Genomic DNA, 16,625 nt, shown 5'->3' with positions numbered 1-16,625 from the left:
AACAGGGAGCTGAATGTACCTCTGGGACAGAGGTGCAGCCTCCATCTAGATCCATCGGACCGTGAAATCCTCCATCAAGCCCCGCGCCAAACCGGAAGTTGCATAGGACACAAATACTGACAGACCGGGGAACACCCCTGCAGACTTGCACCCTCTTCTGACTTAAGGAATGGACGAGAAACAAGATACAATGAAAGTAACTTCAGATCGTAGAATAAGCACGCCAGTGGTATTTGAAACTGTTCAAATCTCAGTAGATCTGGTGTTAATTTATTAAGGACACAAATCTCTTTCTACAAAGCAAAGCAATCCTACGACGCCCAACTACTCTGCAGATTAAAGGAAATGCTGTTGATGGATTTTGGTCCTCACGAGATAATATTGAAGACTGTGGTCGTATTTTAATATTATCCAACCATCTACTTCTAGGTCTGCTTAGTTTTTCCTTCCCCTGGAGCACACCAAGGGGCAGATACACACAGAATTTTCCTAATAAAGACTGAAATATCCTCACAGCTGTAACCAATTACTGACGAATCTTGACCGCAGTGGACTGACAACTGATCATAGGGTAAGTGATACTTCAGCGCTACTTGAATCAAGCGATGTGCTGTCAGATAAAACTTAAGAGCGGCCACTCCTCTTGAAACACAAAACTCAGACAGGAGGAAGACGGAATCCGTGGACAGACTTGCTTCACAAATCGGTCCACTGAGCGGCATGGTGTGGCTACAAAGCACTAGGCTTGCATTCCGGGTGCACCCGGTTCAAATCTCGGCTATCCTCGCAGGTGTTCGGTATCCCCCCCCCCCGAGTCTTTCCATGCATCAAATCCTGTGCTCCAAATCTTTACCTCATGATCATACATCTTCTTCTCAATCACGTATGTAGACGCTAACCTCTGCAATTGAACCAGCATCGGTAAATAACCAAATAAGACTGCGATGTCTGCAGCCATTTTTTTCCCTTCTTGTCCAAGCGTAATTTTTAATAGACAACAAACAACTAACGAACGAACGGAACTTCGTCCGTAGATGACAGAATAACAGAGTGGATTTTAGATAAATACTGTGTTAGAATACGGACTGGATTCAACCGGCTAAAGACAAGGTCCAATGGCATTCATGTTACACAAGAGTAGGATTTTCTTAAATCAAAAAGCAACTACCAGCTTATCATAATACTATCCACGTCTCGTTATTGTAGGTGCTCCCTTTCCATCAACCTTACTACTCCCAATCAAAATGTTGTGTGCATTTATCGTTTCTCACATCCGCGACATAGTCGAGCTGGCATCGACCTAGTCTCATGTAATCCATCTTTATCGCACTCCACCCCCCCATAATCCAAATGCGTAAATTAAAGTTGAATACAAAACGAACGTACCCAGCCATGTTGCAATAATATTGACAAAACCAGCGAGCGGAAGAGTTTGGATATTAATCAGTTTCACGTACCTCTGTAATCCATTCCACATGGATCATTTCAGAACTCGACAATTACTTGTAGATAAAAATACTCGGTGGAGCATCAAACACGTAACCGACACAATTACACACATAAAGTTGAATTCTAGTTAATAATCAGGCTTTGGTATAACCAAAGCGGAGACCGCGTGCAGAGATTTGGAAGGAGAAAGGGGGGTGCTCAGGGCTCGGTTAAAACGTGTTTACATGAGCATTTGCCTGGAAAATACAGGGGAACTCTGAATGCACTGGAATGGAAAGAGTTAAAGCAGTTTCAGGAAGTGATCACGAGCTGTTTCGGCGAATTCCCGCAGTTTCCATGACTGTGTACAGGGTGATGCGGAATTTTAAGATTTACCGGCCGGACCGCGGGGTATCTACGACGCCACACAGCTCACACTCACCGGAACCGAGACCGCAGCGCCTTAACTGCCTCTCCCTGTATCAATGCACGCTTTGCGTATGGAAGTAAAAAATCTGGGCTCATTAAAACCTTTACAGGTCGTTGTGACCTCTGATCCCCTGGTCAGAAACCACATAAGATTACAAGTGTCATGGCGCATGAACAAAAGGTATTCCTAGTATTGAATTCCTTCTTAAATCGAGAAGAAATCTCAAGAGGCGTTAAACCGTAGTAAAACAGCACGTGATACACAGCGCCGTCTGGTAAAAATTAACTGTAACTACAGTAACCGAAACGACCCTCATCATCGAGAAAACCGTAGGCGTTTGCCGAAACGTCGGATTTTTGCGTCCACCAGAACTAAAGCGAATCATGTCAGTGACAGCTGTTCGAGGCGTTTGCGTCCTGAGGTCAAGGCGTCACGCACCTGTGTGAACCGCGATCTCCCACTGCAAGTTTTATCTCGCCTCGCCGATGTGGAGAGAGCTCTTCCCATCCAATTAGGGCCGATCTCATCAAAGTTCCTAGTGACTGACCGACTTCTACATCTCGTACAAGGGATGAAGGGTCTCTCTCTCTCTCTCTCTCTCTTAGTCCCTCCCTCTCCAGGGCACAGTCTGTCCGACCCGGCACAAACCAATGTTTTGTGTTTCTCAACACACAGCTTATCTATTCCTCTACCAATTAAGACCGAAAACATCGCTAAAAGAATCAGCCGATGCTTGTAGTCTCGTTAAACGTATAAAACATTGCGTATACATAGCACAACGTAGAAGGGTGGGGCATTATCTGGGGGGGGAAAACATTGAAAATCAGTTTCTCACTTCAGCGTCCACAAAAACCAACCACACAGAGTAAAACGCAGAGTTAATATCGTTAAAGCAGGTGGTACACATAGTTACCATTGGGATTTAAATTGTAAATTATGTATCACCATGTGAAAACGCACGTGAGAGTTGTGGTAATACTCGAACAAAAATTTTTGTACGCATTTCCCCATCTCCCCCCCCCCCCCCCCCGACGTGCGTTACATTACCAGATCCTCTTTCGATTCGATCATTTTAATAATATTACGGGATCGACGGCAAAGGTAATTCTTGGTTCACGCTTATAAAGAAGCCTCCGTTTCGGGCAGGTTTTCGTTTCAACGAGGTTACCTACTACCAGACACAAGACGTTAAATTATGCGATTGAAATTCTGTCTTCACGAATACAGTGCGCAATAATTGTACTGTACTTTACATTTCAAACCTTTTCCTTTCTTTGTACCTAAAATTCTTTTGACATTTCATGTTTCCCCTTTCCTTAGTCACTTTCTCTGACTTCCGAACTCTCCCTTCCCCTCCACATTCCTCCTTTTCGCTCCCATCATCTGTCTCCCTCATTTCCTACGATTCTTTGTCCACGTTTCTTCCTCGCCTCGAAGTTGCCTTCCTCAATTAAAGTCTCCAGTCTCAGAGCTGAAGATATCTGCAAAGACCAAGCGGATTCCCGATTCCACATCGGCTAACCCCAGTAACGCTTTGTCTCGAACGCCAGTTGCCGGAGTTGAGGACGATTCGAACCGACACGGAACATTTATCGTTCAACCACTGGCTCGTTTCTCCCCCCACGAAAAGTAAACGACTTGGAAAAGTTATTGCTTACAAGGGCGATAATTCCACGGCTCGCCCGCTTCAGAACGGCTTTACTGTTCCTTATCGACAAGACCTAAAACTTACTTCTTACTCAACTCGAACGCAGAAACGATACAACCGCTGAACCACTCTTTGTCTTTCAGCCGGTTCTATCCAATCGTCACCGTCTCTGTCTTTTCCCGTCAGTTCATTTATAAAAATATCCTGTAATGGAGCCCACAGCTCTGAAGAAATTAACACTCAAAACGAAAAAGAAAATGCTGGTGAATATTTTGAACGGCTGTATCTATAAGAAACGTTTATAAACAAAGTTCCCAGAAGAATGTCTTTCTATAGGCCAGCGATAATTGGTTGGTCATTATTTTACTGACGGACATCGGGCAGTATATGGTAATAATAATAAATCTGTGTTCAAAAATTTTAGATTTTTCCTGTGGCTCTTAACGAAGAATTTTTTTTTTTAGTTTGAACGTATTAAGTATAAAGTCGACATGCCATTCACCGTTACCATACAACGAGAACCTTCACGATTTACATTAAATCACCAAGCGAGTGTTATTAAGGCGGTGAAATCATGGAACATAAGATGGTCCGGAAACTGAACTTCGATGGTCCGAAACAAAAAGAAATTGTACAGAAATATTTATTGATGTTCTAATTAATACGTGACGTTTTCACGAAGGTGTGGAACACAATTTACAATCTGTATTACATTAAAACTGTTCAAGAAACCTTTTCTGCTACGTCTGCCATGAATAACTTTAATTTGGAGGGAATCATAAGACAACATAATTTAAAGGTGTTATAAAAACATGAAACTGGCTTTCTTGAGCCGGTGTAATCTCAAAGAATAACTTTTGTACACCAGCCCTGATTAAAAACACGCTTCAAACGTTATAAACACTTTTTTTATTATTTTTACCATATGAAAAATTATCTATCAAATTTTTTTTAAAAAAAAACTGGTTTTTAAAAGAACATATAAAATTCTATAATTGATTGCCTGATCAGACTTGTAATACCACCGAGCGGATGTACAAACCACGTGCAACGCTATTAACGGGGCCCTATTTATAACATTGAGTTTCACATTTCTCCCACGTGGCGCTGTTATTGCAAGTTAATTGCCTGTGTGATGATGTTCCTTATAGGACCGCGTCTTCTGTCTGTCTGTCTGTCCAATCAATATCTTCTGCCTGTCTTCTTAGTATCCCCCCTTCTCCACGTCCCCACTACAAGACAGGATCATTGTTTTAAAAGACATTACCATATTCATTCAACCGGCTCTATTATAATAGATCCAACCCCCTCCCCTTCCAACATTCATTTATAGAACAGCGATTCAAAAACCAGGTTAAGATGGAGTCTATCTAAGGGAGTGTTTCAAAACTACCAAAAGTCCTCGAATATAACGCGATCCTTAATTGTAAAAGTTCGCCAAAACCAGGTTGGGTCCTGCGCACAAGTCTTCGCGTATTGGAGTAAAGGTGGTCATGAAATTCTCTGATATGGTCCGGTCTCGTTCATTAACTCGACCACACGCAAATTAATCTCCCAGTTCTCACCCCCTGTTCCTTACCCCTCATTTAACCCCACACCCCACCCCGCAGAGTAATCAAAATGTGTAAACATAATACAGAATATGACAGCAACCCTCGGGAAATTTTCAGGATTAACCAAATGACTCTTAGCTCACTCTCATTTTTGCACGCAAAGATAAGCTTGTGGTAGCAAATTCGTGTTCCTGCTTCCACATTCTGATGGTTCGTAACAACGAAAATTCTATGTTGGTATTTATAATCCTTCAGCAATCATGGATTATTCCCTCTGGAATGCTTCGACTCGGCAGTTCTGACGTAACAAATCCTTCTGACGTGATGTAAAAGTCACTGTGAGATACGCTCAATGCAAGGCCTCTGCGTCCAAGCCCCAAGTGAGATACACGTGATTAAATTGTACGTCTGTAGTTGGAAGTTCTTCGGCGTTGCCAGGCAACGCAACTGTTTAGTAGTCAGCAAGCAACGGGCGTACTTTCGACTTACGCCTACCCCCCCCCCCTCCTCATGGGGCTGCCCACTGATTGTCATGTTCTCACCCGGAAAATTAGATTACATTCCTCGGATTGTATCAGGGTCCACCCCTTAGGAACCACCCCAAAACATGGCTTTAAAGGGGAGACATTTCGGATACATTCCTCGACAAATCCGGACAGGAAAGGAATCCTTGTGATTCGTCCGTGGTCCAAGCCGTGGAATTTCGTGGTTCGACTGTGACGGGGGCACTGAGAAGAATAAAGAGTGTACTTACAGCCGAAGGAGGTTCGGCATATTTCCGAACAGCATGTCGGGAATGTGACGTAAGTGGTTGTTGTTCAGGCGCCTGGAAAGGAGAGAAACAGCGTCATTAAAATGGCACTTCCGTCAAAACGATAGTGGTCAAATCCACAATGGAAATGTGACACACTTCATTTAGAACCGAAACATGTAGTGTAAAAGATGATGCTCTAATGTAAATCGAAATATTCGATAGAGAGCATCAATTTTAATATATTTTAAATATTTAAATGTTAATTGTAATAATATTTTAACATTTAATAATAATATTTCATTGTGATTTGACTGATAAAATTGAGCAAGTATATATTCAACACAATAATGACGCAACATTATCATCTCATGTGACACTTATGTTCCAAGAAACAAGTATCACCTTATCCTAGGCGACTTATTTATTACAGGAATCGAAATTATCCAAATATATATATATATTTATTTATTTATAAAAATTTTGTGAAATTGTGCATTTAGATAGAATCTGAAGGTGTTGGTAGCCCTGGAACAAAATTTACCTCAATTCACCCTACGCTCGCTTTTGCTATGTAAGAACAGCAAAACTGAGGCGAGGTATAAAGTAATGACGAAGAAATCGGAATCCGAATTGCCTCCGACTTCTCTGAGGGAGTACGAGGCCGTCGTAAGAGAATCTGAGAACGGAGGGATGATCGCGGAAATCAACCGCAATCAGACACCCTTTGTTGCGCGGGGGGCCATGTCCCAAGGCGGAATGACAATCAGGCAATCAACCGCGTGGCGGGTTGCCTCAATACAGGCTAATGAAACAACGGAAAGTGCGAAGTGAAACTTTGTATTGCTAACTAACTAACTAGATGGCTTACCGAACCCGAAGGTTCATCACCGAATTAACCAAAGCCCTCCACCGGACCCTGTCCTGGGCCAACAACATCCAGTTTCCTTCAACTCCTATCTCCCATAGATCCCGCCTGAGATTATCCTCCCATCTACGTCTAGGTCTCCCCAGCGGTCTCTTCCCTTCAGGTTTCCCAACCAGTACCCGGTGCACACCTCTTGTCCCATCCATGCGCGCTACATGTCCCGCCCATCTCACTCTTCTCGACTTAATCACCCTCACAATACTGGGGGAGCAGTACAGATTTTTAAGCTCGTCATTGTGCAGTTTTCTCCACGCCCCATCGTCTTCCCTCTTAGGCCCAAATATCCTCCTCAACACCCGATTCTCAAACACCTGCAATCTGTGTTCCTCCCTCTGAGTGAGAGACCATGTTTCGCACCCATACAAAACAACAGGCAAGATTATTGTTTTGTATACTTTAATTTTCAGGTTCTTAGAAATCAGACGGGAAGACAAAATATTTTGGACTGAGAAGTAGCAAGCATTTCCGGAATTTAGTCTCCTCCTACCTTCCTCACAAGTATCATTTTGATTTGTTATTGTTGTTCCCAAATATTTGAACTTTGTAACCCTTTCAAAGGATTTATTAGCTACCCTAAGATAATTTTGCCCGCCTGTCTTCTGATGACGAGATACTAACATGTACTTAGTTTTTTCTGAATTTACTTCCAGCCCCACTTGTCTACCAGCCTCTAGTAAAACTTCTGCGTTCCTCTTTATTGTATTTATATCGTCCCCCAATAAATTAACATCATCAGCATATGCCAATAGCTGATGTGTCCCATTCAATTGCAAACCCTCCTGCCTACCTTGGACCTTCCTGATGGCGTATTCTAGCGCAAAGTTAAAGAGCAAGGGAGACAAAGCATCTCCTTGTTTTAGACCGTTCTTGATGAGGAATGTCTCAGATACATATTTACCTACTCGAATTTTGCTGCAGGTTTCATTTAAGCACATTTTTATTAGACCCACTAGCTTCTTTGGTATACCAAATTCAATAAGAATATTATATAGCACTTCTCTCTTCACAGAGTCATAGGCTTTTTTGAAATCTATAAATAACTGATGTACAGTCCCACCGAACTCCCATTTTTTCTCTAGTATCTGACGAATGCAAAAGATCTGATCAATCGTTGATCTGTTTCGTCTGAACCCACACTGATGATCCCCAATAGTTTCATTCGCATATGGGGTTAATCTTGCCAAAAGAATGTTGGATAGAATTTTGTATGAGGTTGATAGCAGCGATATTCCTCGGTAATTACCACACTCAGTCTTGTCCCCCTTCTTATAAATAGGAATAATTATGGATTCCTTCCATTGATGTGGCATCTCTTCCTTATCCCAAATTAACTGAATAAGCTTATGGATCCTCATATGCAACCCTTTGCCACCTGCTTTAATTAATTCGGCCGGAATCTGATCAATTCCTGGAGATTTATAACTTTTCAACTTCCCAATGGCTAGTTCCACTTCATCTAAGCTAGGTTCTGGCACCAACAGTTCAGCTGTATGCATTTTAATCTGTCTAATATCACCAGTATTATGAACATTTAAGAGCTCGCTAAAGAAATTTTTCCACCTATTCACAATTTTTATTGGATCTGCAAGCAAATTGCCACTATCATCCTTTACCAAATTAGTCTGGGGTTGATATCCTTTCTTAAAGTTATTAATGCCTCTGTACAGGTCTCTGATGTTTTTTTCCTTATTATTTGTCTCAAGTTCAGCAATTTTGCCCTTCAGGTATTCCCTTTTCTTAGTCCTAAAGGTTCTACTAGCCTCACGTCTCACGTTACATAGATTATCCGCATTTGTTTTGTTTGGGTTCTGCAACCATTGAAATTTTGTTTGCTTCCTTCGATCTATTAATTTTGAACATTCTTCATCAAACCACGGTTTATTTTGCTTTCTCCTGTAGTATCCTAGTTTCTCTTTTGCTGAAATTTTGATGCAGTTTCTGACATTTTCCCACTCCCTGTTGATGTCCACACTTTCATTATCCTCATTTGTCTCTAAAATTTGAAACCTATTCGAAATTTCAACTTGATATTGTTCCTTTGCCTCTCCCTCACTTAATTTTTTCAAATCAAATCTTTCTGTGTCAAAATTTTGTTTAGTTCGTCTACTTACTGAAAGCCGCTCCCTCACTTTTGCTACCACCAGATAATGATCAGTGTCGCAATCTGCTCCTCTGAATGATCTCACATCAATTACATTTGTCTGCCTTCTCTTATCTACTAAAACATGATCTATTTGATTGTGTGTTCTGCCATCTGGGGAAGTCCAAGTGTATTTATGAACATCACGGTGTGGAAATTTTGTACTTTTTACAATTAAATCTTTTGACGTAGCGAAGGTCACTGCTCTGACGCCATTATCATTACTAAGTGCATGGAGACTCTCGCTGCCTATTGTGGGTTTGAAGACATCCTCCCTCCCAATTTTTGCATTGAAATCTCCTAGCAGAATTTTCATGTGATACTTGCCAAATGTATCAAATACTGATTCCAATTCTTCATAAAAGCTATCCTTGATATCATCGCTTTTGTCTTCAGTTGGGGCATGAACATTAAGGACAATGATGTCGCACCAACGTCCTTCCAAAATTACGTAAGACAACCTGTCACTAACAAATTCTACTCTCTTAACTGCTGCCCTAATTCTGCTATGAACAAAAAAACCCGTCCCTAGCTGATGATTGTCATTCCCCTTTCCATAGAAAAATGTAAAATTGTCCACTGGGATCGTGCCCTCCCCCTCCCATCGCACTTCCTGCACTGCCACTAAGTCTAACTTATAATTACCTAATTCCCTACACACTGATTTCAGTGCCCCAGCCCTATAGAGGCTCCTAATGTTCCAGGTACCAAATCTCATGTCCTTTTTCAATTGCCGTGGTCGTGCCAAAGAGTCCGTCCTGATCCGAGGCTTGGTTGATTTTTTCGTAACACATATTTTTTTTAAAGGTGAAAGGTTGTTAGCCTTACGCCCAACCCCCCAACCTGGAGGACCAGGGTATCACTCTTAGTCTAGCGCATCTCCTTAGACCTGTCCGGCTTGGGTGACCCTACCATGAGCCGAAGCTCAGGCCGGCATAGCCCTAAGGGTCATTTGAGCACGCAAGCCTCCTCACCCGGCAGATTGCCTTCGACAAGGTGGTGATACCTTCGAGAAGGAACTTTGTATTGCGGGGAAAAAAATTAGCGAGATGTGACTTGGAGCTTCACGACGAAGGACGCACGTCCGAAGAGGAACCAAGGCTTGTCGCGTCGTGAGAATAAACCAACTGAACCACGAAGCATTTAAATATTTATGGCAAATGAAGAACACGGTTCGTCTCCATGACAACTATAAATCGGTTAAAGACGTTTAGAGAAATATATCTGTTTATTTCATTATTTATTTAGTGTTCTGTCTGACGACAGGTCCATATGAACAGGATCCTTCCATCCTTTTCTCGGACTGGGACCTGTTCATATACGTTCTTGGCAGATGATCCAGAACTGGTTTGCCATTGCCTTCTTCTGTGTGTGAATGGAGTAATTGTTGGGATGCCACGGAGGAAAACTCCGTGTTGCCTAGACCACGGCCTTGCCCAACACAAGTTATAAATTCGGGCACCGCCGGGAATCGAACCCGAGACCCCAGGATTACAAGGCCAGCGTTCTAACCGCTAGACCCTAACAATTTTACGTAACCCATAAACACATATTGTAAGGAAAAAATTCGAATTATTAGGTGTTAAAAGAGATGGTACATATAGTTACCAGTGTGCTTTATACCGTTAATCTAATGAATGCCTGACATTCTTTGGTACAGGTCCCATTGGAATTCTATTGTGGCTTCCACAACCAAAAATTGCTTTCGTGGGTGGATAAAAATGTTTCAGTCGCGTCGGTCAAATTCTACCAGACTACATGGTGCAACATCCCGGAAGACAGCCATCTGCAGCAAATAGAGCATGCATATCCATACGCTTACTTAAGAAATCTGAAATTATTAAACATTTCTTTCACGATTTTAAAATTAATTTTACATACGTAGTTTTGGGTACAGAAAATAAAGAAACCATTACGCGTAGAATTTCCGAATTCGACTATAGAAATCAGCCCGAAAGAGAGAGAAAAAAGATTCATCCGCGCAGAGACAGCGAGCGCCCTGCTAACTCTTCGAGCTTTGCCTGAAGGTAGTCGATTCGTGTGCCAAGACGGCAGGAGCCAGGTAGGCAACCACCACACACAGGTGAGTCCTCACTCTTCGCAGCACTAATTAATTAATCGACTGAATTATTACAGAAGTTCCGTCTCCCAGGAGCAACAAATTATCAACGCAGAACGTTGCTAGGCGCTGAGAAGGGGACTGTACACCAGTCGCTGCTGGCAAACGCCACCGAAGGCCGGAGATATTCACGGGGAAAAAATGACATTTTTATTAATCTGTGACTTACTTAACAGCCCTCTCAATAACTCAGTCTACAAATTGTCGAATTGCAGGATAAATAACGAATTGGAACGGATATCGAGGGAAGTGGTCGTGGCCTTATTTGAGGTTTTATCCTGTAATTTGTCTCGAGGGATTCAGAACCAAAGGTTTGTTACGATGTTTACCATAACCCTTCACCGATTAGTATCCTCAGCCACATGAATCCAATCAACATCCTCCAAGCCGATTTCACAAAAAAAAATATATAGTATTTCCCAATCAAAATTCCGTAAGCATTTCACATGTCACGCATCCCCTATCCTTTTATTTGGTGTCCCTAATAAGATTTCGCAAAGAGTAAAAAAATTCTTGGTCTCTTCGATATGCAAATGTCGTACGAGCGGGAAGCTGGGTGGACCTCGTAACAGATTTACATGCATCGGGGAAGATGAAGACAGCGCGTTCCGGGAATCAAACCCCCCGAGTATTATCCTGTATCCGGCCACTTACGTAACTGGCTGCCCCAGCTAATGCGGACACAGGATCGCTAAATGAACCGGAGGACATCCACGAAACTCCGGTTCATTACAGAAAGGAACAAAAACCGATTTTGTCGAAGGAGGCCGACCTGAACAAGCGAAACTAGCAGTTCTGTGTTTTATGGCAGTAACTAAGGAACTTGAGCACTGAAAAGGACTTGCGGTTTTATACAATTCTCCTTACACCAAATTTTATTACCACGATAATCGTAAAATAAATTTCGTCTCTTGGAGTCACCCCGAATGAGTTTTATGACATTTATAAAGAACGTCGATCCACGGGCACAGACCTCTTACCTGACTAGCCGAAAGGTCACATGACGCCTCAAATTACAGATCGCAGTTCGAGCGCAGCATCCATAGATCGGCTACCACCCCCCACCCGAAAACCGTATGTCACAACATCACACACGGACCACTATATAAATATGTGGGGCGGTTTAACCCCCCTCCCCCCGCGGGGCGACTGTCATTATGGGACACGTCCCACTGCGCCTGAAATTCCCCGAAACAGATAACGACAGAACCCAGCCCCCCCCCCAATTAAGGCACAACGATACCTTTCAGCCGGTAAGGTAGCGTACCGAGCACAAGGCGGGAAAGTCTTACACGAGAAAATCCATTTTTACCGATTTCAGGAGGATCCCACTGACGGAACTGAGTGGCTTATGGCAAACACGGTGTATTAATGTGCCTAAGAAAGTGAAACAACAACACTGTGTTAACACGGCGATGAGCACGAAGATGGCTGTCTTCTGGGTTGTAGCAAACAGCACCCTCGCCCCTACGAAGGGTTTTTGATTTGTTGCTCTTTGTCTAACACCCTTAAAAATCTGTACTCCTCCCCCAGTACTGTCAGGGTGATTAAGTCGAGAAGAATTAGATGGGCGGGACATGTAGCGCGCATGGATGGGACAAGAAGTGTGCTCCGGGTATTGGTTGGGAAGCCTGAGGGGAAGAGACCTCTGGGGAGACCTAGACGTAGATGGGAGGATAATCTCAGGCGGGATCTATGGGAGATAGGAGTTGAAGGAGACTGGATTTTGTTGGCCCAGGACAGGGTCCGGTGGAGAGCTTTGGTTAATTCGGTGATGAACCTTTGGGTTCCGTAAGCCATCTGGTTGGTTGGGTCCACTATTTGGGAAGCCTGAGGGGAAGAGACCTCTGGGGAGACCTAGACGTAGATGGGAGGATAATCTCAGGCGGGATCTATGGGAGACAGGAGTTGAAGGAGACTGGATTTTGTTGGCCCAGGACAGGGCTTTGGTTAATTCGGTGATGAACCTTCGGGTTCGGTAAGCCATCTAGTTAGTTAGTTGTCTAAACACCATTAACCAGTTGACGTATCTAATGGTTGTGTTGTGTTCCCGCAGGTAAGAAAACAACTTTCACACCAATACATAAAATAGTTTTAATCGGTATGCAGCCTGACTTACCGACAGATATTACTCCTACGCCTTAAGATGCTGCAACCAACAACCGAGTCTTCATTACAGACAATTCAACCCCACGTCAGTGAAGGAGGAAACATCGGGATGTGTTCGCTGACATTCATCCTCTTTGCCTCCCTACGTCACCCGCGGTGAAACAGTTGAAACGACATGAACAATGAACGCTAAGATAAAAAAAAAAACCTGAATGAACGACTGCTTCTCCCACCGACACTGTAAAGCCGTCCAAAATGTTCAAACGCACGAAAACCCCATCAACTGGTTCCTTCTGGATCTGTATAATGCACCCTAAGGGTCATTTTCCTATTCTTTATACTCAGAACCGTGAGATCTATTGACATGACTGCAACAAATACCCGGATACATTTCGGGTGAGTGAGGCAGATTATAGGCCGAGGGCGCGAAGGGTGGGTTGGGGGTGGGGTGGGGGGGTATGACGCCCGGTCGGCTTTTTGACCTCATGAATGAAAGATCTACTCCCCTCTATGGCAATTGTAATGTAAGTATTTTTTTTTTTGAAGGGCGTCTGAATGTCGAACACAACGTTTCAGTTTTTCTCGCCACGCTTTTGCACTACGCACTAAATCCTCACGACATTGCGTACAGCCAAACTTCGTACGCGTCTGCTCAAATAATGAGCTTAACTTGCGGATAAAATGTGATCTCTCGCCGTAAGCGATTAAAAATTAAGGCATCTGAGAACGGAGTACGGGGGTGGGGGTGGGGGGGGGGATTTCGGAGCTAAGACGGATGAAATGAAAGAAAGGTTGGCGAAAAATACACAATGAGGAGCTTCTTAAATTATAAGAATGCTGTCTTCTGGGTTGTTGCGCCGCAATTATCGCCGTGATGATGGAGGCGGCATGTACCTCTGAAACGTTGGTGGGCATCTACGATACTACACGGCGCAACAACCCAGAAGACAGAAATATTCATACTCACCGCTGTGAAAACCTCAAATCATTCGTAAATTAGTCTTCTACTGATATATAACATACATTGGGAAATGACAAATGCATACAACATTTTTGTAGGTAAATCTGTTGACAGACGGAAGGGTGTTAAGAGAGATCCGATCTTAAGGTAAATTGTAAAGTTTTACTCAAAATATGTATTACACTGGGCATTTATGAAAATGGAGTTTCACCTCCACGATCTGTAAACGTGTTGGGTTCGCTCGATCAACTGATTAATGACGGACTTCAGACAACACAAGGTAAACGTGCGAACTGAGAGACTCAGAAAGGTAAAAATCATGCGTAAAGCCCCAAAATATCCCCTCGGGGTTCCAGGGGTAAAACAAACATTTCTTGTGACCCTTGTCTTATGTTTCATCAGGTTTTCCATCAAAATCAAAGAGAACGCGGCCATCTATTAACAGCCGTACGAAACGCGGCTATGAACAGAAGTGAATCAGCTTTGTTGCCAGGCAACGAAAATAAACAAATTCCCGGGCAACGGGTGGCTAATTGATGGGCCTGGGTATAAATTTAGAAATGTGGATATCCCGTTACATTTCGCTGTTTAATATGAAGAATTGTGCGTGAACACGTTTCCCGCTTCTTGAACGTGTGTGGCCCTTCCTACGCACATGACATTTTGAATAAAATCCGTCTTCTTGTTGTGACAAACATTAATTCTGTGTTAAAGGATAAAACATTTGTAAACATCACAAGTCACTTTGGGTTATTCAACCAAAAGCAGGGAGTCTCCATCAACGGATTTTTTTTTTAAAAAAAATTGGCTGTCTTCTGGGAAGTAGCGCCGTGTAGTCTGATAGAAACTTACCGACGTTTCAGAGGTGCTTATTGCCTCCATCATCAGGACGACAATTTGTGTATTCATTTCTTACATCCCGTAACAAAAGAACAAATAACGACATTTTTACTTACAGTGTTACATTCCCTGACTTAAACATCGCCCTCGTTTTAAATTTGCATTTTTTCCTCAATTAAACCTCATGGAAACATCCCTTGAGAAGTCAAAATTGCGCTCAGTTCGTTAAGAAATCCCCTCCCCCAGACTTTTATGGAGTCCGAAGGTTCACTGGGGCCCACAACCGATCTCTATAAAGAACAAGATGAATCAAACCCACACACACACACACTCCACTCAATAGCTTGAGGTCAATTTTAATTTTATTCCATCTACGCCAAGGTCTACGAATCGGTCTCTTTCCTTCGCGCTTCACTTATTAAAATTCTGTATGATTTTTCCGATCTCATACACGAATTCTATATGACCTGCCCGTCGCCTTCTTCGATTTGTTAACCCCAAAATATTGCAGAAGAGTGAAAATCGGGAAGGACCTCATTTTAAAATTCTCTCCTGTCATTCCGTCTCTCCCAAACATTCTACAACACCCTCAATCCTTAATCTGTTCAGTACCAAAATTTAATACAAATCAGTGCATCCTGGAATATGAGCCGAGTCTTCCCTGACAAGCCAACAGTCACTCAAGAAATCCCCAACATTTTAAGGAACCCAAAGTTTCATCACCGGGTTCGCAAAAGCCCGCCTCTGGTCACTACCCTGAGCCAGATTAATCCAATCCATATCAACCCCAATCCAATTTATCTCAGATTCATTTTAATATTATCCTCCCATCTACGTCTAGGTCTTCCTAGTGACGTGGCGCGTATAAACCGTTTTAATATGTAGTTTCCCCACGAGCCGTTGATGTAAACCGGGCTCCAGGTTGCCATGCAATGAAGGGTATCAATGCATTCGGACTGTGACGAGGATATATTCATCATCTGGGTCGAAGACTACTCTCAAGAATAATTTGGTAGCCTGCCGTGGAGAAGCGTGGCGTAGGTAGAAATCTAGGTTTAGCCGGTAACAAGTCGCGGGTCTGACTCAGTCGCTGTATGACTAGTGGCGGATAACAAATGCAAATTAACTGTTTCCTAACGCGTTCTTAATCTGTACACCTAACTTACCTTGCAGTTTATATACTGCAGATTCAAAACCTCTCACTGAAAACGTAATCACAGAACATACATCATACAGCACAGTCACGAAGAATTAATTAAACCTTGACCTGAAGATGGAGGACGTATATTCTTCCGAAACATCGGTAGGGATCGTATACCCACAGGTCCACGTGGCGTCACCACCCAAAAGGTCAATATCGACATTTTCACAGCCGTGAAAACTTCAAACGTCAAATTCATGTGAAATTTCCGAACAAAAATTTTTGTATGCGGATAATAAAAAATTGTAATTTATAGTCAATACTTATGTGTAATGCCGCGAGGTTGTACTATCATAATCACTGTTAGCCGTGTTATGATTATCGCTCGTTGTTAATTTAATGACACTCTCAACTCCACAAGCTTTATAGCCATGAATAGACGGATTCTTTTCTGGAAGTTTCTTGCGGAAGGACGTGAAATTTGGCTGCTTCAAGATGGCATTGCTGCATCCAATAGGATAAGCGAAGGAAAACCACTAAATATATCACAACAGCCGTTCTTCGAGGGGCGAATGAA

General features: G+C 42.8%; 1 protein-coding gene across 9 annotated transcripts in view; it reads right to left on the bottom strand.

Annotated features, from left to right (window-relative positions):
* The window catches only part of sli (slit guidance ligand), a 204,887-nt gene that overhangs the window by 65,404 nt on the left and 122,858 nt on the right, over window positions 1-16,625 (bottom strand). For all 9 annotated transcript variants that reach the window (XM_087353898.1, XM_087353843.1, XM_087353866.1 and 6 more), the window contains exon 4: window positions 5,814-5,885. In XM_087353898.1, the coding sequence (XP_087210024.1) occupies window positions 5,814-5,885 (72 nt within the window). The remainder of the gene's footprint in view (window positions 1-5,813; window positions 5,886-16,625) is intronic.

This window comes from Zootermopsis nevadensis, unplaced genomic scaffold, assembly GCF_977971745.1.
Source record: "Zootermopsis nevadensis isolate Lab colony 2312 unplaced genomic scaffold, Znev_1.0 Znev_ptg000002l, whole genome shotgun sequence".
NCBI classification, from domain to species: domain Eukaryota; kingdom Metazoa; phylum Arthropoda; class Insecta; order Blattodea; family Termopsidae; genus Zootermopsis; species Zootermopsis nevadensis.
The sequence above is the reverse complement of the archived record's forward strand: the minus strand, read 5'-3'. Positions and strand labels throughout refer to the sequence as shown.